General features: G+C 42.2%; 1 protein-coding gene across 3 annotated transcripts in view; it reads left to right on the forward strand.

The window, feature by feature from the left end:
- The first annotated feature begins 1,016 nt into the window (after positions 1 to 1,016).
- alcamb (activated leukocyte cell adhesion molecule b) overlaps positions 1,017 to 17,174 on the forward strand; it is a 53,076-nt gene continuing 36,918 nt past the window's right edge. For all 3 annotated transcript variants that reach the window (XM_005937898.3, XM_005937899.3, XM_042226529.1), the window contains exon 1: positions 1,017 to 1,321. In XM_005937898.3, the coding sequence (XP_005937960.1) occupies positions 1,261 to 1,321 (61 nt within the window). In that variant the 5' untranslated portion in view covers positions 1,017 to 1,260. The remainder of the gene's footprint in view (positions 1,322 to 17,174) is intronic.

The raw sequence follows: 17,174 nt of genomic DNA on the forward strand, positions 1-17,174 counted from the left end.
AAGCTGCCATGAGCATTCAGAGTCTTTGCTAGCTCATCAAATGTCACTGCTGTCAATTAAAAATAAAAACAAACAACAGAAAATGATCTAAAAAAGCAGCTTTGCATATCTAATAATGGCAGGTTATATTTTTGACAAGAGGAATGTGCTTGTTCAGTTTATCCAGAACGATGAAAACATTAAAAAACTTTTTTTATGATTATTTTTGTGACAGCTAAAATAAATGGGCGAGTATCAAAATAAAACGAATTTGCTAGTATCAGGTGACAGATCAGTCGTTTAAAAGCAGAAAAGTTCAGCTTTCCCCGGTCCCCATCTTCTTCCCCATTAAGCTTTTGATTCACCGTAAACTGTTTTGGATCCATTGATTGGACCAAAACTAGAAGAAGTGAAAATGTCACCTTGGCATTTCTCATGTTTGATAAACCGGCTGGTTGATTGATTGATTCGCTGAGAAAACAGCCCACTCCTAATAAACTGCTAAATAATACATAAGTTGAAAGCTGGGTGAGTTTAAAATGCAGGTGGGTGTTTGTGTACTTTTTGAAAAAGTCTGAGGTGCTGCTTGACTGAAGGGTTCCCTTTGTGTGTGTGTGTGTGTGTGTGTGTGTGTGTGTGTGTGTGTCTGTGTGTGTGTGTGTGAGTCAGTGTGTGGTGACTGTGGAAGAGAGAGAGAATGGGTTGGGAGGGTTTGACGGGAAATAAGGGAGTTTTCAGATGACAGAGAAGGAGGGACTCGTGAGGGTGGGGGGGGTGCAAGGGGAGACATGAGGGGGGTCTTAAAGAAAGAGCTGGGGTGGGGTGCACTTGTGTGTGGGAGGAGGTGAAGGAGGAGGAGGAAGAGGAGGAGGGGAGGGAGGATGTTGCTGGAGGGGAAGGGAGGAAGTGGTGGTGGGAGGGTGGTTGGCTCAGGAGGGGAAGGTGGAGTGGGTGGAAAGAGGGAGAAGGGATGGGGGGGAGGGGGGGTATCTCAGGGGCGGAGCTGCAGACAGTATCCCCCGCCCTCGCGCTCGTCCGCGAGCCCCTCACAATTACCTGTTCCACCAGAACTGACGCGAGCGCGAGTTGGCGAGCACATGCCACGCTGGAACAAGAGCCAAAAAGAAGTGAAACTGCGGCTGTGCAGCACCAGGCTCCCGAGGACGATTTAGATCAATCCACCAAAAAAACACGCAAAACAAAAAAACTCAAACCAAACTGTGTGTGCGTTTTAAACAAACCTCTGGAAGAGCCCACTGAGGATCTGTGAAACTCGCAAGGATGCACTTGTTGTCCGCCGGCTACGCGTCTGCCCTCCTCCTCATCGCGCTTCTCAGCCAAGGTAAGCTATTGTCTCACCGAGCGGGCGGCTGTGGCGCTGGAAGCCGCAGGTACGAGGGGAAAGTCCCGTACCTGCAGCACGCAGGTGCCTCCAAAACTTCAGCCCGGGCTTATCGATCACATTCCCGGGGAGAGAAGGAAACAGGAATGTGGGTGTTTCGTAGTTATAAGTTAGTAGCCTGCAGTACAGTTTTATGTAGTAGCATGTGATTCACCAGGCTACTAACACGTCCCCTTTCTTTAAGAAAAGAAACTAAATGGGCTTCCTATGAGCCACAAACTTCGTGACCTCCTCTCTCCATTGTGTTAAATTCTGAACCACCTAAGTATGTAATCTGTTTAAAATAAAATTAATTACTAAGTAGTTTCCTACAACTCCTCACCTCGAGGTAAAACTGTCCTCCGCATTCAGCTCATGTCTTTAAAAGTGACTTTTCTTCTCTATAAACTGCCCATTGTGAGGTGGTCATCCTCACCCAGTGTTAACATGTGCTCAAGCCATGATGTCATAACCACCACCATGTCTCTTTTTTTATGTGCGTGTGTGTGTTCTGTTAACACGGGCTGCTGAGCAGAATGATGCTGGCTCACATCCTGTATGATTTATTTTAATTATGGGCTGTCTGTTAGGTGGAGGGAAGCACTTCTGACAGGCTCCTTCCAGTAATTACACTGGGATGTGGGCAGTTGTAATGGCTTGCACAAGTGATTAAGTTTTAGCAGAGAAATTTGGAACTTTCTGTGTGATTTCAGTGCAGCTGTTGTGCTTTCAGTGTTTTTTCTAAGCTGGATTTTCATGATTTCGCTATTCCCTCCCTCAAGGTGATGAAACCATGACAAAGGATGATTCTTTTTTTGAGAACGTGCTCTTGATGTTGGGCGTGGTATGTAGTGTGCTTGTAGATTTCCATACAGTCTCCTCTGTCACGCCAACAGGTAGCAGCGCCATGTGTTGGTGTCACTCAGCCAGGCCATAGGCAAATCCATAGGCTTTCAAGTGCTTCCTTGGGTAGGAAAGAGGCGGAGTGGCTCATATCACCCTGCTCCCCTTCACCTCGTCACACAACGGTGGCGCCTGTTGTTGTAAATTAACACCATACAGCACCTATCAGTCAAGCTCAGGTGGTTTGTTTGAGAGGAAACGAATGGGCTTTTTAAAGTGTTTTTACACGGCTGTGCCGCTGCAGTGCCGTGTGCTCAGAGCACTGGAGGAGAGTGCTCTGAGTGGGTAATGAGGGCAGACTTTACGGTTGTCCACGCTGCTGCGTATTTACACATGTGGCCTCAAGTGATGGTGAAAACATGCGTGTTTGCTTAGACCACAGTTGCCGTGAAGGAGAGAGGGCAAAAGGTGAAGCGAAACTTGTCCGGTTTTCTTTTGCCAATTTGCTCAGTGTGAGCAGAATCTGCCTGAAGGTGTTTATTGAGTTTTGGATTTGCAATAAAAACTGCATCAATACTTGTAATGAAAAAACAAGCCTGTGTTTTATTATATTTGCTTCGCTGAAGGCCGCGCCATGGCTGCTACCAGACACAACAGAAGGGGGGAGAGAGAGTCCTGAATTAGTCCTGGAACAAATATTCCAGAAAGATGCATCTGTTTTTTGTTCACCGCCTTGTCTCCACCCTTCCCCCACCACCACCGCCGCCACCCTCCTCACCTCCCCTCCTGAACAGACAGACAGTGCTCCGTGCCACAGCTGGTATTACTTGTCAGGCAAGTGGGGCTCTCCCCTTTTTTTTTTTTTTCTTGCTAATGGACTAATCTGTTGAGGGATGGGTGAGGGGGTGAAGGGGTCACCCAATTTCACCGGAGATGGGTTCACTCTCCTTTCTTTCATCTCTAACTAGGTTGTGTCAGGACTTGTCTCCTGAACGTTTTGATGTTAATTCCTGAGGAAAGAAAAAAAGAAAGAAAGCAGCTTTAATTGTATGTTTGAGATACATGTAAGATTTTGTACAAGTGTTCATTTGGGCGCTTGTGCACGTCTCATCTTGTTTATAGGCGGCTTCCTCTCGATGTTTGAAGACTGCTTGTGGTAGTTTCTCCTTTGAAAAGAGATTTCTTTGTGACTTGGAAAGTATTGTATCCCTTCATGCAAAATTCAGATGCATTGAAGGGAAGGACGACAACTCAAGCGAATCATGGCTTTGAATAGAAATCCTGCATCTGCACTTCACTTGCTGTCAATTTGAGGCCTAATCTCTTCGAGTGGCTGAGCCATTTGTTGATCAAAATCTGGAAATGGCCACGTTTTTGCAAATGTAGAGAACATAATCCCATTCTGTAATCAAAGTAGAGAAAATGCATGGGAAAAGAAGACAAGCTGCTAAATTTAAATGCCTAATTTGGACCATCATATAGGAGTAATCTGACTGGCAACATCTTAAGCCAATAAAGGGAGCAAACCTTCCATTCATCCATAATATATCTCACTTATTATAATAGGAATGCTTCAAATAGTCCCAAAAGAGATATCTATAAGTTATTATCCTGCTGGATGCTTAACCCGTATTTGGTGTCTCATAATGTCTCTCAAAAGGACTCTCAGTCGTATGTGTGGAGCCAAAGTGTGAAGTGGAATCTTTTCTGGTATCACACAGTTAGTGCTCTTGTGTTTCGGATGAAAAAGACCATTTTATTGAGTATAAAGTGAAGCAGATGCTATTACTCACCCAAGAAGCACAAAGCAAGTGAGATATAAGAAAGAGACAGATGTTCACACAAGAGACTTAGGTTTCTGTGCGCTTGTTTGTGTGCATCATGTGCTCCTCGGGTCTCGATCAGAATAAGAAGTGGAAGTTTGAGCAGCAGGCAGAGCTGCTGCTGCTGCTGATGGAGAGGAGGGGAAAAAACAAAACAAAAGGGCTCCTCAAACAAGAGAGGGCCGTTTAGACAGGCGAGGTCATACTGTAAATTAGAGCCGCATTATGGTGGAGAGGCCAGTGTCACTTCCCAACGGGGGGTGCAGAATTCCTAACAGCGCCCCTGGCAGCAGGCCTTTATAGCGGGGATGTGAGGATCTCTCTGGAATAAGCAGTCACAACTTTTTAAACGACGTTTTAAATTCCAAAATAACTAAAAATAAAGATGGAAGTTTTGCGTGAAACTTAAAATAACCCGGGGTTACGATGAAATTAAAGCTGTTAGAGTCTTTGATGTGTCACGAAAGAGCAAAGAGCAGGGTTTCATTGCAAATCTTAAACTAGGAAAGCTCACATAAAAGGCGATCATTAACCTGCTCTACTTCTGTGAGAGGAAGAAAAAAAAAGGCTTTGGATGTTACAGTTTCTAAGAAACCAGGCCGGTGCATTAGCTTGTCCCCAGAGAAACGATGCTTATGACAAATGTGCATCCGTACCATATGGCGTGGTGCATTGAGCCTACCCACATACAGTACACCGAGAGCTTTAGTGCTCAGTGGTGCAAAAAAGAGCTCGGCTATTTGTATTTCTAATGTAGTGCAGTTCGATAGAAACAGTGTAATACAAATTTCTTTTTGGTCTTTGTCTGCTCTGCCCCCTCACGCAGAGGGTTGCAGCGGTGCACACACACACACACACACACACACACACACACACAGAGGCGCACTCCAACCACACTCTGGTTTCTCTCGGCCCCCAGCAGGACACTGAACAGGTGGAGGAGTGCGGGGAGGAAGGGGGGTGGTCTTTTTATGATTCCTGTTTGTGTGTACAGTTGCCGCAAGAACAGCTTGTTCCTGTCTCTAAGCTTAATGATAACTTTTTCAATCTGCAGTCCTATTATTCACTTAAAGATTTTTGCAATACTTTTAATTCCTTCTAAAATGTGATTGCCAAACCAAACGTCACCTTCAGATTAGATGTAGCGCGACAGCGTCGAGAAATATGGGTGAGTGCGTGAACATGCTGAGCTTCCTACATGTCAGACAGAGCAATTCCCTCTCTGCTGGACTGGCCAAGCTGGGAGATGTATGAGTGGCTTTGCCTTGAGAAAATGAAAGGACTTGGGTGGCAGAAGTAATCACTCTCAGGCAATGACTCAATGAGGAAAAAGGTCTTTTGTTCGCCTGTGACAGTTTTACACAAGGGATTATCAGTAAAACAGCAGCAAGTGAATCTTAATTACACTTTGGTGATTGGCTTGCCCTACTTTCGGAGCCTGAGTGTGCGATATATTCCATTTTTATAATCTCAGCCAAAATTGCCTTTTCAGTTGTCCATTTCTTATTTCAATTAACTGCTCAGGTTCAGAAAATTGTTTAAATTTAGCACTTTATTGACTTTTTATACATTCCGCTTTACAACTCGCATGCTTACACTGAGTGAAATAAAGTGAGAGGAGTCTTTATGATACTTTACCAGACAGATTAATGTCTCATTTCCCCCCTTTTCTCTTGTTTGTCACTGTCGTTTAAATAATGGTTTATTTGTTATCTGAGAAGAGGCACCACAGTTCCATTGTTTCAGTTATAAAGGAAGACTTAACAACATGAGAGAGCGATAACTGTGCAATGCAGTGGTGCTTCTTCCTTATTTATGCAGGAAAGCCCCCATTGATGTGCACGAAGCCACTCGTGGTTTTGGTGAACAAGGAGTGGCACCCCAGATTGGTCCTTGGGTCGGGGACTAAAAGTGAGGTTGTTTCGGTCTTTAGTCATCGAAGCATCCCTCAGCTTTCACTGGATTCCTGTGGTCTCCCACTGACTGTATTGTGACGCTTGCTCTTTTTAAACAAATGAGTGTATGATAGCGACTTCTTGCTCCCGCTGCTGTCTTTGTCATTAATATGGAACAGCACACACCCCTCAGAGAGGGCACAGAGTTGCTGCTGTCGGTCCCAGCACTTCACATGTGCAACCTGACTGGGGGGAAGCGTCTCCCCTCCATTTGAAAAGCCTGTGGCCACACCCATCTTTAACAGGGCCTGGATCTTTGTTCAAATCCTCCATTAGCGTTATTGCTCTGTTTTAATGAATTCTTTGAGTGGCACCCCCTCTCCCATTAACTGTGATGTTAATGAGCTGACCTACCACAAAGGGACACATATATATGGGAAGCCACATGGTGGCTGCTTATGTGTCCTTTGTTTTTTTGTAGATTACATTTAATGGGCTACTTTTTCCTTATTCAAATTTATCCTGTAGGTAAAAGAAAGACAAAGCCACAGCACCACTGACAGCAGAGTCTCACCACATGGGTGCTACCAGTAGCAGGATGTCCCTCCTGCCCTTAAAAGGGGGTCAGTGATGGACCTCTGATATTTATGCCTGCACTCTCATAAAACCTCATTGCTTCTTTCTATATATACAAGAGACACTGAGCAAGATAGAAGGCTTCTGTTATATCAAACCTATATTTTTTCTTTGTCTGCGGTTCAAGGGAGCCAGACAGGTTGACACAGCTTTTGTGCTAAAGGTGAAACATTCATTCCAAGCCTCGGGCCACTAATAAAACGACACAGAGTTTTGTCTTCCCATTTATTTCTGAATCACCCTCTGTTGGCTCCAAAGCTCTTTTGCAATACTGAGAAGTTACTCTATTCATTCCGACGCTGTTTAGCAGTTTTCCAGTCATGAAACATTGCACTGCTCCCGGTTACGTTCCACCCTTGGGACTCAACAGGGAGGTTTTGTCTGCATTTGACCTCAGTATTCACATTCTCGCCATCTTAAAAGCTGTTTCTTTGTGTTGTCCACCATCCTCCCTTCATAGACTGCAGCAGCAGTCTGCAGTGCCTGAAGCTATCTTTGATTACATGCTGCTATGGCTGAACTTGTAAGGAGACAGGAGTTCCCATTCAGGGACGACTTCCTTTCACAGAGGATAGCAACAGCATATCTGTGATTGGAATTAAAAGCCCATCATTCTGACAGTGTTTAATATCAAACAACAGGAAAATTAAACGACTGGCAGATCTTTCTGAGTCACCAATGAGTCAATACACTGATGACTACCATGGACCTTTTATAACAGTGTACCACATGCTTCTAAGATGAGTACCTTACTCTTTAAATGAAAGAATTTTCAGGTTGTTCTTAAAAATGGTCGGTATCTCTGTAAAGATCTTCTTTGGAGGATTTCGGCTCGCACTATTTCGTAGGGGTTAGCGGTGGCCAATACAGGCTCAAACTTATATCACGATATTTCAGGAAAAATACTTCTGATGAGATAGGGAAAAATGTTGTAAATGTTTAATAAGTGTAAGTAAATGAGGATCATTTCCCATCCTTCTTTTGCAGTGGGATCCTGATATTAACTGCCCGATTCAAACTGTGAATTTACTAAAACAAGGTGCCAGAAGCAGCAGCAATATAGCAACAACATCCAGTGACACAGCATGAGTCAAATGTAGCCTAGCTAGTGTTTCTCTGGAAATTTTCAGTAAAAGTATAAAATAACCTCTTAATACTCTTGTTTAACAATGACTAAAGTAATTTAACCTTGTAACTCAACAGGACCTGTACAATAGTGTCATATAATAATCTTAGGCTGACCTTTTTAACCAGCTGCTTTTCCACCGTGTCAATGCATCAGTAATTTCAATCCACTGATTGCTTTTCCTCTCACAGGAAGAGCAGTGGAGCAGACTGATGTAGTGTCACTGAAGCAGTACAATGAGTGCTCCGGTGACACTCGGTGGAGTTATTTGTTTAGTTTTGGGTCGCTCCCCTCCTTTATAGACTGGTTTGCCTTTGATAATGTGTTTTTGCCTGGAGTGGTGAAACAGGTTTGTTGTTTCCACGTTTAACCGGAACATTTTCGCACATTTGGAAAGCACTGTGCTCTGTTCGATGATGTTGCTCAACAGCAGCGGACACATCCCTCTCGCTCTCAGACATGCCCGGGCTTGTCTTCTTGTTCTGCACACTAAGAAACATAAACACATATCTATAGCAATAAGATATTTTTATATCATATAAAAAATATATACCAGTATTACCGCGGATATAGAACAACCATATTAGGAGATGTTACCATAAGCTACTGTAGGTACCACAGGCAGTACACATACCAAGGCTGCAATTGTTCTAGAGCTGAAGGGGGCAGCATAGGTCTACAAGGTGTACACTGTCCTTACATGCTGAAGAAGACGGAATATGGCCACAAGCACAGGAAAAACTAAACGCAGAAGTAGGTGACTAGGTGACCCAGTAAGAGATGGGTGATAGTAAAAGTAAAAACATACATGCTAACATGTTTTTCATACCCAACGAATAAATACTTCCAATTTAGCAAAGCAGCAGCACAAGCAAATACCAGCATCCAGTTTTGTTCATCCAAAAAAGTATCATTGTGTTATGTCATTCTGAGACAGCAGCTAATGTTAATGTTAATATGGTTATATTTCATAGTAATGTTAGTAGGCTACTCTGCAACCATCCTGGCACTGTTCTGGGACTTCCCCTCCTTTCCACCTGCATATGTGGAGTAGATAACAGATACAACACTGATTAAGTCAGAACCAGCTTGAACAGAGGATCTCGTATGAAATAGGGTTGAAAAGCAGTTTGCAGAGGTGTAGCAACACTGGACAGGCAACAGCAACTCAAACAGCACCTCTTAGAAGAGTTAACCAATTCGATTTTTGAATGGTATCAGCGTAACCACATCCTTACTGATATCGAGAACTGCAGCTAAGTTTGGCTTTGCGGTGCCTGAGAACTAACGTATGCTTGATGAGAAAAGTTCCAGTGTACAAAGATTCAGAAATCCTCTTAATGTTACTCTGATTTGTCAAATACACATCGAGGCTGCCAAGCTGAAACCTGAGGTAGTTTAACACTTGAAAAGTAATTAGACAAACTGAAGTAATTAGCTAAACATGGAAGATAAACCTTTCAAACTGTTTACTGAAATTATATGCTGAATTATAAAAAAATAAAATAAAATAAAGGGAAATCCTAAAACATAAATCAGTCCATGAAATGAGGAACTTGTGATTTCCCTTCTAAAGTTGAGACCTTCTTTCATTCTAGTATGTGTTCCAGTTGAGACTTGTATTTGGACCCCTGGGCATGCATCTCCTAATGTGCAGCTGCCTGGAAAAAGTTAGAAAAACTGTAATCCTCACACCAGATTACAGTATGTTATTCAAAACTGTTTTTTTTTTTTGTTAATGCATCTGCAATTGCAGCAATGTTTCCTGACATTCAGCTTCAATTTTTATTCATAGGAGTCAAGTGGTGGGTTTTTGCGTGGCAGCTACCCCTCAAGCGATGCTTTCGCTGATGCATGACTTGTTGATGTGTTAGATGCTTCGTGATAAAATGCTCTGCTTTGCTGTTAAGTATTTGGCTGTTCTGCTGCCAGACCTTACGAGGAAGGTGAAGAGATGCTTGTCTGGTAATTGGATGCAGTACTTAATTTTCTAATGGGACGACTTAAGAGGTCAAGTAGCCTTGTGTTGCTGGAGAGAATTTCAAAGCATTAAATATCCCACTGGTACAGTTTAAATACATATAATTGACTTGACTTATCCTCTAAATGCTAAATTCTCTGCATGTATCACTTTTAATTTTACTGTGGCTTTGCTGTAAAGTGGTAACAATGGAAAACAGCAGGGATATTTAATAGTAAACTCACTATTAGCTTGTTAACACTGGCCCTTGTCACATAAAAATTTGCATTACTGCTATTGCTGGCTAGCCTATAGAATGAGGATGTTGCTAAATGAGCTTTGAAGTGTGTAATTTTGAATAATGAAGATGCCAGAAACCATTACCCTGCCATTCCTGCCCTCCATCATACAAGTAGAAGCTATAGAAGAGATAATACATCATTTCCTCTTTTAATGATGCCAAGATCTCATTTAAATGTTCAGGGTCAAACAGCAAAAAAAATTATAAAAGGAAATAAATAAAAAATTGAGAGCTGAAAATAAAAGCTAAGAATGTAGGTTTGGGATGTTTTGGTTGAAGCTGAATGGATTTTCGACTCCTTTTCATGAAAATCTCAGGTTTGATTGTCTTATTGTGAAGGGCTTGCCAGAGCATGCTGATTTATAAACAGAGCCATCACCTATGGATGCGCTAAACCAAGACAACATCACAGCCAGAGTTTGTTTTTACAGGCGTATTGGTTCAGACTACAATATTTCCCAGTGGCTTTCTAATAATTGGACAACTTTGTTACCTTTCTCCTTGGGGCAGCATTTGTATAGATATCATGGTTGAATGGCTATATTTCTTTTTGTGATGTCTCTTGTGTAATGCATTTTTTCGTCACAGGTCATTACGTCGCCTAATATGCATGTTCTTTATATTACCAACAACTGAAGACAGTAAAGGCCTTTTCTTTTTGTCAGCCTTTACGAAGCTTAGAAGTGCTTTAGCCCAAATACATCAACATACGTCGATGCTCATAGTAACAATACCAGCAGGTGTTTAGCACAAATAATAGTTCTTTATATACTTGTCAACACCCTTTGCTGATGTTGGCGCATTACAGAAAGGAAAGGATTCACCAAAGAGACACTACATGCACAAAAGCATTGGGCTGCACTTAATCTTTTAATTGTTTTGTGTTTTTAGCCTCATAACCACAGGTGTATAAAATCAAGCACCTGGTCATGCAGTCTGCCTCTACAATCATTTATAAGATTGAGTCATTCGAAAGAGCTTCAAAGAGCTTCAATTCAACGATTGTACTGTAATAAGATGTCACCAACAAGTCAGTTTGTGAAATCTCTTCTCCCCCCCCCCCCTAGATATTAAGTGGTATCACTGCTAAATGGAAGCATTTAGGAACCACAGCAACTCAGGCACAAAGTGGTGCTGAGCCACATGGCGCGTAAAAGGCGCCAGCGCTCTGCTGACTTCTTCTGGCATTAACATCAGAAACCGCGAGCTTCGTGGCATGGGTTTCCACGGCTGAGCAGCTTCTGCAGGTGTAGTGTGAAGGGAGCCCAGTATTTTTGTCCATATAGTGTATGAGTAATTTCCCATTTCCTGCTCAGTCAAAAGTCAAAATATATTGGCTTTAGGACCGTATTAGATAGATCATTTGTATATTGGTCCATTGGAGAAGATTGTGCCATCAAAAGTTCAAGCCACCTAATAGCCTTACAGATACTTGTTCATTGGGACCAACGCAAGTTCTGAGCGTTAGGAAGTAATCACTGCCTGCATGGGTATTCTTTATACATACAGTATATACAGTATATATATATAATTGGAGTAGAAGTTACTATATATTGAAGAGGACAAAAGACAGGTTATTATCTTTTTTACATTGTGCATATTTCATAAACCACTTAACAGGTCTTTATGGAGGTACCCGTTGCTTCCACACCAGCTGTCATGCTACTCTGCTACATGTGCTGCAGTATTGTAAAGACTACATATTTCACAACACCTTTTCTGAATTGTCTTCCTGGATCATGTTATGCAAACAACAGTTTAGATTGGTGCATACTGGGCAGCAGACACGCTGATGCGTAAGAGGCCAGTAGGGTTGGGGCTAGTTAGAATATGTAACACAAAATGTATTCGACAAAGATATCGTGTATTTTTGACATTAGATGGTGAAAGTCAGCAGTCTTCTCTATATATCAGGACTGAATGGCGAAGCAACGTACAGACAAGCCCGGTGTTTTTGTTCAGTTTTAAATCATTTTTTGGACTTCAAGGGAAGCCTTCACCCCCGAAACCTTGTTTTTGTCTGGCCGTGAAGCAGAAGCAGCACATGGCTTTGGAGGTCTTACTGAACAGTGTGTTGACTCACTTTGCTTGAAGGGGGATAGTCTGTGCACAACATTCCCATGGAGACTTTTGTTCATGAGCTCTCCGGGCCACATTGCTCATATTTTGAACACCTTTCAGTAGCAGAAGAGGTGTTGGCACATTTTTGCTTATTGACAGGGTTTTTTTTTTTTGTGAAGCGGGATGTCTCACTGCTGCCAGTACATCTCACTATCTGACAGATCTGCAGGGCTTTTTTATGCGCTTGTTTGGGATGTACCGCACAGGACAAGAAACAGAGTGAGGTTGGGTGGGAAGCACTGCAACCGTAGGGTGGATGGTTAAAAGCACTTAGCTTGATGTATAGCTTCTCCTCATGCCATGATGGAAGAAGAAAATGTAATAGCCACCGCTAATGAAATTATTATGCCTTAAAGGTCCTTTGTAACCAAGATGACTGTGACATATACTGAATTACATCAACTAAGAGCGGTTATCTCATCTCATAGAAACAAAAGGCACAAACAAAAGAATCAGATGTGGCTTGTTGTGACAGTTTTATCTTTTGTGTCTTTAGACAACAACAAAAAAGAAGTATAACACTAATGGTGACCTTGCGTTGACAAAAGATAAAATGCATTTTGAATGTAGGTGAATTTTTTGCATATAATGCTAATCTCCAGCTTTTCACAGTCCTCCATCAAAGTGAACGTTGGTCCAGGGGTATTAAACGTGAAACCACACAGACTTGATGTGCAAACAGGTACATAATCCTTTGTATGTATTATCTGCATTCCATGTATTCCTCCCACTGCTCTCCGCCCTATTTAGCCAGCAGAGGCTTTACGACCCCCCTAGAGTCAAAACCTGAAGCAGGACAAAAGTTGAAACCGTCATGCCCTCTTAATACCAACCAGGCTGTTTGGCTCATTGGAATGGGGAACACTGCTTGCTCTGTTTCACAATGAAGGGTTAGAAGGTCAGTTCTGTCATTATGAGTGCACAACAGCATACACGACTCTTTGCCCAACTAATATAAAAGTATCAGCCTTACCGCGGCAATTACCAGAGATGAAAGCTACAAAAACCATCTGCCGAACAAATGGAAATACCTACCTGTTAATATTTTCTGTTGTTTACAGCGTAACAAGACATACATTATTGATACGGAAAAGTAGGTGGCGTGAATTAAATTCATGCAATAATAAAAGCACTGCACATATTTCTATTCATCATGCATTTTGAGTTGGGAAAATATTAGGCCATGCCTCATGCAGCATCTAATGAGGCACTTTAAGATCGATAAGTGGATGCATTCTTGTTTACCCACGTAGAAAAGGTATGATTCCTGGCCTGATTTGTCTCCCCTCTTCTTTTTAAATTTTTTTTTCACTGCTCCCATGAGAGGCTGTGTGTGGTTTGTTGCCAGGATGCTTCAAGAGGGGTGTGTTGTGGCAGCAGGTTTGATTGGTATCCTCAGGCACCACCTGAAACTGTAATATGGTCATACAGATGGCATAATAGTAAACACAACTGCTCCCACAGGATCAATGGGCTACAAATGTTCAAAGGATTTCCTGCTCAGGGAGGTGTGGGGGGCTGGGACTGGGTGGGGCTGCTTTTAGAGGAGAGGGAGCACTTGTGGGACAGGCAGTCAGGCAGGCGGGTACTTGAACAAAAGCTGATTGCAGTTGTGTAAATAGTGGAATCTGAAGCAGCCAGCTGGGGTAATAATTCAAAATAATAATAAAAAAGATCATAATTCACTGAATTAATTACTAGAATGAGGATGCTTTTAGTCTGATGACTCAGTGGATGTTTCCATCTTGACCCTCCAGTTGGGTTATGTCGGTTTGCATATGTAATTTGCTGAACATGAGTATTAGTGAGAGCTGCATTGGTGATTTCATCATTAATATGCGTCGCAATAAAAAAGGCAAAAGAACCTCACATGCTCCCAGAGCCCAAAACGCTGTTTTTGTTCGATGAGCCAACACTCCAAAGCCAAAAGGATATTTATTCACAGCGAAACAAAACAGAGGGAAGTTGTGAATTGACTTAGCTGACTGGCAGAAATTTAAAAACGATCTACTTTGATAATTCATATTTAATACCAGTGCTCCCTTTTCTTTCATATTATAGTAAAATGTTGCTTTTTTTTGACATTTCATGGACAAAACAATTGTTATAATAACAAATCTAATTAAAAAAGCATAATTTGATTGTAACAATGAGTAGTAGTTGTAGTCCTGATTTAAGCCTTGGCCAGGGCTAAGTGACTGTTAGAAAATGTCACATCACTACTAGATGTTTTGTGAATTTTCCTTTTTTTTTTGATTAATAAGATTGAAGAAAATGTTAAAAACTGACATTTCCAGAGCTCGAGGTGACATCTTTAGATTGCATGTTTCTCCACCAAAGATATTCGATTTACATGTACATAAAACTGAGAAAAGTCCTTAACCTTCAATGCTGGAAGCAGATTTTAACTTGACTAATCACACAGACAGTGACTTGCCTATCAAAATTGCCAACTATTTACCGCTATTGCCAACTGGTATTCACTCAATTGGCCACCTGTCCCAGAACCAGCCTGGCTTCCTTTTTCCCCCCTCCGTTGCAGCATGCTGTTACTCCAGAGGACCTTTTTATGCTATTAATAAAACTGATTACAAATGATGTTCTGCCTCCAGTCCAGACAGCAGACACTTACCCTACAAGTCAGTCCTGCTCTAGTTGGCTCAGTTGCTTGAGGCGAGCGAAGCTGGCAGGTTTATGGCCAGTATGCAAAAAAAACCCCTGATACCTCCTGTCTGATGTGATACCTCTTGAAGAGACCTGGTGAAACGACGAGCACTTTGATGTCAAGAAGGTTGTTTTGAATGTGTCGGGAATATTTTAAAGCTCCCTCTTAACACCTCTCACTCGGAAGGGGTGAAAAATCGAGGACGTTTTAAGAACTTGAGGATTCATTCCTTGCGCTTAGATTTGCAGATATCAGTTCAGACTTGTCAGTAAATTCAAAGCTCGCTCTACTCATTAATGTGAAGAGCTACTCACTGCTGCCTCCATCACTTCACCCCTTTAAAGCTTAAATCTGTTTTATTAGACTGTAAACATTTATTTAATTATCCGTGTGACTATATTTTGAAGCCTTAATTGGGCTGATTATACTTTCCTGTGAGCGCTAGAGGGGAAGAAGGGCTGTAATTTTAATTAAATGGGCTAAAAATAAAGTTTTCTAAAAGCAAGTCCTACCCTCGGAGAAACCGCGTCCGCTTATCCAGGCCTCGTCTCAAACGCAGGCGAAATAGCATGTAACCGTAAGAACCATGTGATCAGATACCTGTTATCACAGCTGCGATAGATTCAGGAGTGTAGCAGGAGTTGCTGAAAATCAGCAACTGCAGATGGTGTTTTCAGGACATATGTTGCCTCTCATGTTATTTCTACTACTTAGCCACAGCGTAAATGTGGGATTCTTTACCATACATGGGTTTCACTTGTAAAACTACCATGTGTTTCAGCACGGAAGGGACCAACAACTGGCAAGAAACAAGAGATTTAAAAAAAGTCTTTGGATTTGAAACGAAGCGCAACTTTAGGCCAATAAAATAGAAAGACTCTTATTAGTGTTTCAGCAAGTGCACGATTAGCCAACTTAAATTCAAAGCCTGTGTGATTAGGAGCAGAGTTGTTGCGTGTGGATGCAAGCTCATCATTAGGCATGAGCGAGCAGGACAAATTCAATAATGCTTGTAGGATCCTTCAGTTTAATGAAGTTTGAAGGCTCCTTGGCATATGAGAATGTTATCACATTTAAATGGCTCAGAAATAATTAAAAATGAATGACTAGTTTCTAATCACACGTCTGAACTGCCTGGATTGAGAGTTAACAGACTTCAGCCTTGCTGCGCGCTACACAAAAGCAACATTTGAAATAAACTCTTACATTTCTGCTGTGTTTTTAAATGAAAAACTGAATGTTGAACTTCACTGTAGGAACAGTTCATTTTCGAGTCTTAAATGTGTTTAAATGCAATTCTTTTCCTTTTTTAAAGGTTTTATGCTTCACTTTGACCCTACGCCTCTTCAAATGCCTTCGAGGTGTTGTGCGATCATTTCCACATGTCACAACCCTAATTAAAATAAGCTTTATCTGTATGGCAGACAGATTCAGGTCGGAAATGGCCAGTTTTCCATTTTAATGGGTAGAAATGATACGATAATCCCTTTTGTCCGGCAAACTTGCTTGCAGGCCATGTCTATTTTTAGGAAAATGACTTTGAAAGCAGAGAGAGGAGAGAGGTTGTGCGGTGGAGGACTTTAATATCCTCACGGTGATGGAGTTTTTAAACTTCTTGCCTGAGAAACACGGTCATCGTGACAGGGTCGAGACTTGGCGATCCATTAGGGCTTCTGATAGCGTCTCCTGCTGACGGGGAACATAAAAAATCCAGTCTGTTCATTCACAAAGCCAGACCCTTGGGTGAGCTAATGTAAGCTCTTCCGGAAACAGAAGAATGAAGTCATTGCCAAAATGTTAGGCACCGAGTTGCATTAGGAGGGGTTAATGGATAAGTAGCAAGCGTTGAGGCCGTGCTTTGTTAATGGCCTAATGTTGCCTTTAATGGTACGTCATTAATGGGAGTTGATGGCGGATGTTTGGAGTCAGGACAGTGAGCTCTCTTCTGATCTGCCCCAAGTCTGCCCGCAGGCAACTCACAACCACTTCTCCCCTCAGGTCCCGTGGCCTGCGCCCCTCAAATACATAATTCACAACATAATGGATGTGATTTCTGAGTGCACTTACCACCCGTTCGCTCGAGCCCGCTGCAGTCTTAAGAGCACTCCCCGTACCCATGCAGCTCGTCAGCTGACGCAATTTATGACATTTTTTAAGAGGTTTTTACGGACGCTCGTGTGGTCGAGTGTGTAGAGGAGAACATTTCAAAGACTAACGATCACGCCACAAGATCAATTTCTAGGCAACCTTATGGCAAGTCGTTTAGAGTGATAATCACCACTCTTGTAATGTGCTTTTATCTTTGCAATCTGCCTCGCGCTGAGAAAAATGACTCTGACACTGCCAATAATGGGAGTCGTGTGTCACAGATATGCTATATAAAAAGGTGCCTATGTTTTCCTTCATAATGTCTTTGAGCCTTCAAGAAACATTTATGTGCCTTT

Source organism: Haplochromis burtoni, unplaced genomic scaffold (assembly GCF_018398535.1).
Source record: "Haplochromis burtoni strain Fernald_Lab_line unplaced genomic scaffold, NCSU_Asbu1 Contig_216, whole genome shotgun sequence".
Classification (NCBI taxonomy): domain Eukaryota; kingdom Metazoa; phylum Chordata; class Actinopteri; order Cichliformes; family Cichlidae; genus Haplochromis; species Haplochromis burtoni.